Source organism: Capricornis sumatraensis, chromosome 4, assembly GCF_032405125.1.
Source record: "Capricornis sumatraensis isolate serow.1 chromosome 4, serow.2, whole genome shotgun sequence".
In the NCBI taxonomy this organism is placed as follows: Eukaryota; Metazoa; Chordata; class Mammalia; order Artiodactyla; family Bovidae; genus Capricornis; species Capricornis sumatraensis.
The window spans coordinates 163,437,218-163,446,741 of NC_091072.1; the positions used below are offsets into that span (position 1 = coordinate 163,437,218).

General features: G+C 67.2%; 1 protein-coding gene across 1 annotated transcript; it reads left to right on the forward strand.

Annotated features, from left to right (window-relative positions):
- Positions 1-201: 201 nt before the first annotated feature.
- Positions 202-3,077, forward strand: PIM3 (Pim-3 proto-oncogene, serine/threonine kinase). Its single transcript, XM_068970455.1, has 6 exons — positions 202-295; positions 455-564; positions 653-703; positions 801-1,170; positions 1,728-1,904; positions 1,981-3,077. The coding sequence occupies exons 1-6, from the start codon at positions 211-213 to the stop codon at positions 2,166-2,168; spliced, it is 981 nt and encodes a 326-aa protein (XP_068826556.1). The 5' UTR covers positions 202-210; the 3' UTR covers positions 2,169-3,077.
- Positions 3,078-9,524: the final 6,447 nt, after the last annotated feature.

A 9,524-nucleotide genomic window follows, 5' to 3' on the forward strand; every position in this document is an offset into this window, starting at 1 on the left:
GCGGTCGCCGCGGGGCTTTGCCGGGCACTGTGCCGCGCGGGCGGCCTCGCCCGAGCTCGGAGACCGGCGAGCCCTACCGCTCTCCGGGTCGGGGCTCCGCGCGGTCCCGGGAGGCCGCCCTCCCGCGTCCGCCGCCGCGCGGGGAGCCGGGCCGGGCGAGAGGCGGCGCGGAGACCTGGAGCCGAGGTCCGCGCCCGGCCGCCGCCCGCGATGCTGCTCTCCAAGTTCGGCTCCCTGGCACACCTGTGCGGGCCGGGCGGCGTGGACCACCTCCCGGTGAAGATCCTGCAGCCAGGTATGCGGCGGCGGGGTCTGGAGCGCACTAGGGTCGGCGGGCCGGGGGCCTGGGGCTCACTAGAGTCGGGGGGCCGGGGTCTGGGGCACACTCGGGTCCGGAGGAGACCGGGGGCTGGGTTCCCCAGCCACCCCAACCCTGCTTGTGGGTTCCCCACAGCCAAGGCGGAAAAGGAGAGCTTCGAGAAGGTGTATCAGGTGGGCGCCGTGCTGGGCAGCGGCGGCTTCGGCACGGTCTACGCTGGCAGCCGTATCGCTGACGGGCTCCCGGTGAGTCTGGCCGCCGGGCACCCGGGATTCTCGACCCGCGCGCGTCGTTGCGTCCTCGCGGGCCTGACCACTGGTTCCCTCTCCCCAGGTGGCTGTGAAGCACGTGGTCAAGGAGCGGGTGACCGAGTGGGGCAGCATCGTAAGCGCAGGCGGGGGCGCCGGGCGGAGCGGGGGGCGCCGGGCGAAACGAGGGGCACGGGAACCAGGTGGAGCGCGCTGACCGCCGTGTCCCCTAGGCCGGCGCGGTTGTGCCACTGGAGGTGGTGCTGCTCCGCAAGGTGGGCGCGGCCGGCGGCGCGCGCGGGGTCATCCGCCTGCTGGACTGGTTCGAGCGGCCCGACGGCTTCCTACTGGTGCTGGAGCGGCCCGAGCCGGCGCAGGACCTGTTTGACTTCATCACGGAGCGCGGCGCCCTCGACGAGGCCCTGGCGCGCCGCTTCTTCGCGCAAGTGCTGGCTGCCGTGCGCCACTGCCACAGCTGCGGGGTCGTGCACCGCGACATAAAGGACGAGAACCTGCTGGTGGACCTGCGCTCGGGCGAGCTCAAGCTCATCGACTTCGGCTCGGGCGCTCTGCTCCGCGACACGGTCTACACCGACTTCGACGGTGAGCGCCCTCTCCTCGGGGAGGGCCGAGGGGCTGGCGACTGTTGGGGCCGGGCGCCGCGCCGGCTCGCTCTCGAGCACAGCCAGAGTGGGCTCTCGGGCCGTTGTGTCCGGTGGGTGGGGGCGCGGGGTGGGCTCTGGACTCCCTTGGCCCGGCTGGGAGCCCGGCGCCGCCGCGAGGCTTGTCTCCGTGCGCGCGCGCGCGAAGCGTGGGGGCGCAGCGCAGAAATGCCCGCATTGCGGAGCCGGGGAAGCCGGGGCTCCCCGCCCCTCCCGTATCCTCATCTCACATCTGTTTGTTGTGAAACCCGAGCCCGAGCTCACGTGACCCGCCGCCCGCCCTGGGCCAGCTGCGGGGGCGGGGCGCCCGGGAGGCCCCGCCCGCCGGGGTTTTTCCAGGCCGAGAAGGGGCAGGATGTCGTGTCTGCCCAGTCCTCTGGCTCCGCCTCGGAGAGGGTCAGCTGCAGAGAGGATCTGCCGGGAGTGTGGGCGCTGCGTTTGTGTGCCTTGTCGGCCGCCGCTCCGGGGCAGACGTGCTAAGTCCCATGTGACCTCCAGGCACCCGCGTATACAGCCCCCCGGAGTGGATCCGCTACCACCGCTACCACGGGCGCTCGGCCACCGTGTGGTCCCTGGGTGTGCTGCTCTACGACATGGTGTGCGGGGACATTCCTTTCGAGCAGGATGAGGAGATTCTCCGGGGCCGCCTCTTCTTCCGAAGGAGGGTCTCCCCAGGTGTGTGTGGGGGCTGGGCCGGCTGCGGGGGTGGGGGGCGCGGCAGGCCTCGTGCTTATCCTCTTCTCCTCCTCAGAGTGCCAGCAGCTCATTCAGTGGTGTCTGTCTCTGCGGCCCTCGGAGCGGCCCTCGCTGGACCAGATTTCTGCCCACCCCTGGATGCTGGGGGCCGAGGGGGGCACCCCAGAGAGCTGTGACCTGAGGCTCTGCGCCCTGGATACCGATGACGGGGCCAGCACCACCTCCAGCAGTGAGAGCTTGTGAGCAAGGCCTGCGCCTGGCTGCGGGGGCCGGAGGGACCCCCTGCCCTGACCAGGCTGTCTGCTCCTTTGTGAAAGCAGTGATCTCTGATCTCTGGTGACCTTTGCCTTTGGCACCAACCCGTTTCCTTTGCTTTGAGTGCCTTTTCCAACGCTGCTCTCACGGGACTTGGTTTTCTCAAGCTCTGTCTGTCCAAAGACACTCCGGACCAAGCCAGGTCCCTGCCTGCCCACCGCCGGCGCTTGCCGAGACCGTCCCTCTCCTGTGCCACTCGGGAGCGGGCCCTGACCGCCCGGCACCTCCGCGTCTGATGTGGGGGACCAGGAGCACTCCCGAGTCCTGTGGCCTCATCTCACCTGGGCACAGGGCCCCTGGTGACCCCCACGTCTCGGTGTGCGTGTGGCCTCATCTCACCTGGGCACAGGGCCCCTGGTGACCCCCACTGTCTCGGTGTGCGTCTGGGCGGGACTGTGCACAAGGAGTGCAGCGTGCAGGCCTTGCCGCCCGCCCCCCCCGATGCGCGTGCAGGCGTCTTATTTATGGTGTGACCCCGAGGAGGGCTATTTATTGTTTAATTTATTTGTCAAGGTTTCTCCCTCCCAGCAGCCCTACCTCCTTAAGGCCTGTGGGTGGAGGAGGGGGGTGGCTGTGCGTGTGGACCCCAGGCCCCAGTCCTTCCTGTGTCTGTCAGAAGGTGGGCTGGTACAGTGGCTAATTTAAGGGGCGTGGGTGACCCTGCCACCTCGAAGCCCTGCGCCTAGGGGGTGGGTTTTAAATTATTGACATTGTACAGTCTGCTTGTTGGCTCTGGAGGTTGGGGTGGGGGGCAGAGTCTCAAGCCTTTAATTTATTTCAGCAGCTGTGTGTTTGTGATCCCAGTGTGTGTAGGCACTGTGGATAGGGGCTTCTTTCAGTTCAAAAGTGAGATGTCTGGAAATCATATTTTTTTATACAGGTATTTCAATTAAATTGTTTTGTATTATACAGACGTCTTGTGTTTTCTGGGCTACTCTGGGGTAAGAAGGGAAGATGTTTGGGGAGAAGGGGCCTCTGGACCCCGCGTAACACTCTTCACTTTTTTTCTGGGGAAGATGGCAGGGTGGGGGGCTCAGGCGCTTCCCTCCCAGCGTTGGCCTCCCTGCCACCCTCTTTTCTGACCCGCTGCGCCCTGGGGAGGGGGTACCATGCTGTGCCCTCAGGGCCCCTGAGAGAGGAGCTGGATCTGGGTGGCGGGAGGGTCATTGCCAGCCCTCATCTGGAGCCTTGTCTGGCAGTGGCCCCAAGAGGCTGGAAGGGGCTCTGAAGGATGGGTAAAAGTTTGCCAGGAGACGGAGACTTCCAAGTGTAGAGAATGCAGGTGGCCGTGGTTGGGTCTTGGCCTGACAGGTGCAGGGTGAGGTGGTGGGTGGGAGCTGTGGCCAAGTCCAGGTGGAAATGCTTGCATGAGAGTGTGGGGCCAGGGGGCCCGTGGAGGGTCTGTCATTCCCTGCCCTGGGCACCCCACCATGAGAAACCTCTGCCCGGGTAGTGAGTGGGGCACCAGGGGGCCAGTAAGGAAGCTGTCCAGACAGTCCAGTGGGGCCAGGCACACAACCCAGAGCCCAGAGCTCAGGCCCGGGTGTGCAGCTCACATGCCTGCTGGAAGGCCCTGGGAACAGACCTGGGCCAGAAGCGTTCTGGGGTCAAAGGTTAGAGCAGATGTGAGAGGCTGTAGAAAGTGAAGCTGGAAAACCCTTCTGATGGGCAGGGATGGGGGCTCCTGGCTGGGCCATTTAGGGACTCAGTGGCTCTTCGTGGCCTGCCTGGGGCCGGGGTCTCCCCAGGGTCTGCTCCTGAGGCCAGGCATCCTGAGGGGCCACCCAATGTGGGTGGATGCCCTGGAGACTGCCCACATCCTCCCAGGCCCCTCCCAGGAACAGGACACTCAGGGTGGAGGACAGGCACCCCCTCTCGTGACAGTGACCCCATGTCACCATGCTCCTGGTCCCTACTTGCAGCGGAGGGTGTTGGGCTGGTCTTGGGCACCGCCCCCCCGCCATTTACACCCCATGCTCCATCAGTCTGTCTACTGGGCATGGGGACCAGTCCGGCCATGGGGAATGGGAGGCACCCCCCAATCTAGTCGCCAGGTGCTGCAGCCAGCTGAGAAGGCAAGGAGGCTCCCAGAATCAGGGGCCTACTTGCCAGGCCAGCCTGTGCCCCTGGCGTGTGCAGGCACCCTGCAGGGGTGGGGTTTGTCCTACTGGTCAGAACTAGGCCTGTCCATCGGGCCTGGGACAGGGGGCAGGGAGAAGGGGCTCCTCTGACCCAGGGCCTCTGGGGACCAGGACGAGGCTGTTCCTGCGGGCAGGAACCCCAGCCCACCTTGAGGCTGCTGGTGCCTTGGGTGGCGTGCACAGCCTGGGGCTGGAGCAGTGGGGACAGGCTGCCTGCAGAGCGCAGAGGGCAGGACCGCACCCCTGCCCAGCCCCCCAGGCTGCCAGCTCGGGGGCTTCTGCCTGCGGCCCTGCTCTAGAGGCTGCCCTGTCCAGGGGCTCTGCTCCGCCAGGCTGGGCCCCCATCTCCACGCTTTAACATCTCGGCCTGTTTAGTACTGAGCCTCCCTTAGAAACAGCTCACAGCTCGCCCTCGGGGGCTTCCCTTGGGAAGCATGGAAGCCTGGCCTGCCGTGCCCCCCCACCCCAGTGGGCGCTGGCTCAGCTTCCGGGGGAGAGTCTGGACGGCAGGTTGAAACCTACCCGCCGCAGCTGGCCGGGCGTCACTAAGTTTCTTTCCTCTGCCACGGCCCCTGAAACGAAACCTTGGCTTGGCTTTGGTGCCCCAGCTGCTCAGAAAAGGGAAGTGGTCCCAGGCAGGCCCTCTGGGCGTCCAGACCCTGGCCAGTGGAACCCCCATGCTGCAGAAAGCGCAGAAGGAAACTTGAAGGGAGAGGCTGGGCAGCCCCCGAAGCGGTACGGAGGCTAGACAGGCAGCAGCAAGAGGGCCGCCCACCCGCCTGACCCTCGCGAGCACCGCGGCTGGGAGGGGACGGCCCCACACAGGTGTGCTCACCAGCCCCGGGGGTTGCTGAGGGAGCAGTGCTGGAGTGCGGGCCGCCTGGGGTCCCGGGTGGGCACCAGGGGTGGGGTTGGCCAGGCCGGGCGCTGGCCCCAGTGCACAGGGAGGGATAGCTCGCTGGGCCCAGTTCATCCCTGACCCACGGCTGTGGCTGGGGGTGCAGAGGCCAAGCCGATGACTTGCCGGCCTGGGGTGTTTCATGGGTCTGCCCCTCCACAGAGGTCTCTGTGAGGCAGCGGGGTGGAGGGGCTCTGCCCGGGCCTCTGGCTCGTGACTTCCAGGCTGGCCGGCTTTCCAGGCAGCCTTGGCAAAACCGAGCTTGGATTACACAACAGACACCCCACCCCCTGCCCCAGCCCCCAAGGGTTCCTGGCAGTCAGGCCTGTTGGGTGGGCGGGGGCAGACAGAGCGTACCCCTCCAGCACTGGTCACGGCCCTTCCCCTGGCTTGGTCCCTGCAAGGAGGCCCTTTCCTGCGAGACAGACCCCCGCTGCTGGCCCAGGTACAGTGAGATGGGTGGGGGTCCGTGCTCTGATGAATGAGTAAGGGCTTTAGGGGTCAGGTCACCTACAGTCAGCCCTGAATGCACCAGGGAGGTGCCTGAGGGTGGGACCCCATCCCCCACACTGAGCTCAGGGACCCACCCTACCTGGGACCTCACCCCCCCCACACTGAGCTCAGGGACCCGCCCCACCCGGGCCTCCACCCCCCCACACTGAGCTCAGGAAGGTGGGCTGGCTCTGACCTGGCTTCTGGCCCCTCCTGCCGGGAGGCTGCTTGCCCTGATCCGAGGCCCAGGCCTCTGGTGGGCAGGGAGCTCTGATGGCACTGGGCCTCCACACCTGCCAGGAGGACAGATACCCGGTCCGGGGCCTTCCTGTGTCCCCACACAGCCAGCCCCCAGGAGCCTGAACCCGCTCCTTGGCAGGAGGGTGAGGAGGGCCGTCTGCCCTGCGCCCTGTGGCCCCGGACCCCACCCGAGCCTGGGCTGTGGGGCAGGGGCAGGGCCCTGAAGATGGGGAGCCGGGCGCTGGTGTCGGGGCGGCAGCTCCTCTGTGGGCCGCAGGTGCCCTGGGTCCTGGGGCCCGTGACCGGGAGGGCCGGGAGGCTCCAGCCCTGTGCCAGGCCTGGCAGGGGCTCCTGACACCCGGGGAAGCCCACTCCTCCCTCACTCCGTGGGCGGGGCCTGGAGAAGCCTGGACTGGGGCTCCTGTCTCGGCATGGCCTATCTGAGGGGAGGGTGTGGGGTGGAGTCCACAGCCCGCCCGGAGCCTCCCTCGGAGTTGCCCCAAGCCTCACTGTCGCTGGCTCCTGCTCACCCCAGGCCCCCTACTCCCCAGCCCGGAGCCAGCCCAAAGGGTCCTTTCCCTCCGGAGGGAACCAGACTCCCCCGAGCGCGGGGCCGATGACCCAGACCGGTGGGCATGGTGGATTCAGGCTGTGACCGAGACGAGGCAGCGGGGTTCTCGGGGTCAGTGTTAGCCCTTCTGCTGGGTGGGCTTCAGAGCGGGCCTGAGAGATGTCAGCCCTGGCAGCTCTGCAGAAAGCCGAGAGGTGGGGGGAGCCTGTGGGCTGGGGGACGGCAGACCTGGGGGGGCAGCCGAGCCTCCACCAGCAACACACCCCTGGGGCCACTGCTCGTCCGTGGCCTGGATTCCCCAACAACCAGCTCCTCCTGGGTGGGCTGGGTGGCTGGGACGGCTGAGGGGGAGGTGGGGTCTCAGGGAGAGGCTGAGTGGGGAGGGGGTGTCTCAGGGGAGGGGCTGAGGCGGGAGGGGGTGTCTCAGGGGAGGGGCTGAGGCGGGAGGTGGGGCCTTGGGGAGGGGCTGAGGGAGTAGGTAGGGAGGGGCTGAGTGGGGGTGTGGGGAGGGGCCGAGGGGGGAGGGGGTGTCTCAGGGAGGGGCTGAGAGGGGAGATGGGGTCGCGGGCCTTCCTCCTAGAGCTCCGCTGGCCTCAGCTCTCCCCGCTGAGAGGTCAGGCGTGTTGGCCGCTGAGACTCCCCGGGGAGGCTGGCCCAGCACCCTTCCCAGCAGGCACCCCCTCTCCAAGGACCAGAGGAGGTGCCCTGGAGCCCGGGCTGCCCTGGAGCAAGGAAGGGGCTGCTGTGGGGTCCCTGTGCAAGTCGGACGGCAGCCCCCCGTTTCCCCTCCAGGAAGCTCCCAGGGGACACCCCTGGGTACAGCAGGCTGTGTGTACCTGGGGGTGTCAGGGTGTGTGGATCTGTGTGGCCTGAGTGTGTCTGGCTGCTGGTGTGCATGCGTTGTGGCCTGAGTGTGTCTGGCTGCTGGTGTGCATGCGTTGTGGCCTGAGTGTGTCTGGCTGCTGGTGTGCATGCGTTGTGGCTGAGCAGGGCTGCTGTGTGTGCACGTGGCCCCGTGCCCCCAGGACTCGCGCCGCGCCCGGCTGCCTGTGACTCGCCCTCCGTCCCGACACCCCCGCAGCCCGAGGGGGAGCCCCTGTGACTCAGCACCTGTGGGGGCGGGTGGGCCGGGAGGTCGGAAGCTGGTGACGGGAGGCAGAGGGTAGCGGCATGGCACTCCTGCCCCAGGCCCTCCCACCCGCCAGCTGCCAGCTGCCGTGGTGGCCGGGTGACCACACACGTGCACCCATGTGAGAGCACACGTGCGTGCTGGCTTGGCTCGTGCGCAGGAACCTCCTTCAGCCCCAGAGGGGGTCCAGGAGCCACGAGGGCAGCAGGGTCTTGGGAAGAGGGGCTTCGCCGAGATCTGAGGGAGAGGCGTTGAGGGCCGCTGGGAGGTTGGGGAGCCGCCCCGAGGCGGGGTCCCTTGGCAGGGTGGGCGAGCCCGGTGGACTCTGGGGCCAGAGTTGGGTGGGGGGGCTCCGGGTCTTCCTGAAGGACTGAGAGGGGAGGTGGCTGGGTCCCTGATGGAGCAGGAAGCAGAAGGCCGGTCAGACCCAAGGAGGACCCTCCCAGGTGTCTGGGTGCCCCCCTGCCCCCCACAGCAAGGCCCCTCGGTCCAGAGCAGCCCTCAGCTGAGTGCCTGGGGGGGCCGTCCCATCCCGGCAAGACTGTCCTGAGCCTGGGGCGGGGGCGCTGGAGTGCCTGGGAACTCGGAGCAGGCTCCGCGGGACTCCCCGCACAGGCTGCTCGGTCCCATCCTTGTCATGCGTGGTCGGCTGCACCGTCTGCTGGGCGCCTGACCCACATGCCTGGCTGCGGCCGGTGGCCACTGGCACTAACGGCCAGATGAGCTGGGGGCCAGGAGACGGGTGTGTGCAGGCTCTGGGGGGTGGCAGGGGGAGGCGGCCAGCCTGGGGCTGTGGCCACAGCCCTGCTGTCGCAGTGCCTCCAAGACCCAGACCCAGAGGTCTGCTGACTGCAGCCAGAAGCCCGGGTCCCTGCCAGGGGTGGCCCTGCTGGGCTTCCCGGCCCTGTTGGGCAGGAAGGAGCTGCGGTGGGCGGACCCGAGGGCTGAAAGTCTGTGGGTGCGGGAAGCAGGGCCTGTTTACTCGGTGTGCATGGCCAGGAGGGTGGGCGGGGGGCCGCTCTGCAGGCCCTTCCCTGGGGACACTGGGGCTCCAAGAGGAGGAGTCCCAGCCCGGTGGGGGGGGTCTCAGGGAGGGGCAGGGCGGGGGACTTGTGGGGCTGGCCCAGCCCCTTGGCGACATGTCAGTCTCCGCCTGGACAGCCCATGCTGCCCGCCCTCCGGTGTCCCTACTGGGGTCCTCCGGGTGGTGACTGCCTCCTGACACCCCCTCTCTCAGGCGTGCCCATCCAGGCCCAACCTGGCCCCGTGCCGACTCCAGGCCTTTGTCTGCGCGGCCACCAGGCTGTCCTGGCTAACCAGGCGACCAGCCCTCTCCCTGGAGCCACCTCCACCTAGGAGCCCACTCCCCTAGACAGCACCCCAGCCTCCCCTCGGTCCCCCACCTCCTGAGGGCCTGCTCCCTCCAACTCGTGGGGGCGAAGGAATGGGGAGTCCTCCACCAGGGGCCCCAGAGGCAGGTCCACGTCAGCCATTTCCTTTCGCTCTCTGCATTTTTAATAATAAGTCAAATCCCTCATGTTAAAAATAGTCTGAGCCACTTTAAACATTTCTCATAGAGTTAAACGGAAATCTAATAAAATCTGTGAAAAGTATTTTTAAAACAGCTTTATTGAGGTATAATTTACATACCATGAAGTCCACCCACTTTCAATGACTGCAATGAGCCGCCCACAATTCAGTGATTTTAGTAAAATTTCCGTGCAGCCACCACCACCCGGTCCAAGTTTAGCAGGTTTGACAACCTCCTGTCCTCGTAAGCAGTCACTCGTCCCCCACCCCAGCCCCCGGCAAC

Coding starts and splice junctions, on each gene's coding strand:
- PIM3 (XM_068970455.1), top strand. CDS start 211: ATGCTGCTCTCCAAGTTCGGCTCCCTGGCACACCTGTGCGGGCCGGGC. Junction 565..652: donor GTATCGCTGACGGGCTCCCG/GTGAGTCTGGCC, acceptor CCCTCTCCCCAG/GTGGCTGTGAAGCACGTGGT. Junction 704..800: donor TGACCGAGTGGGGCAGCATC/GTAAGCGCAGGC, acceptor CGTGTCCCCTAG/GCCGGCGCGGTTGTGCCACT.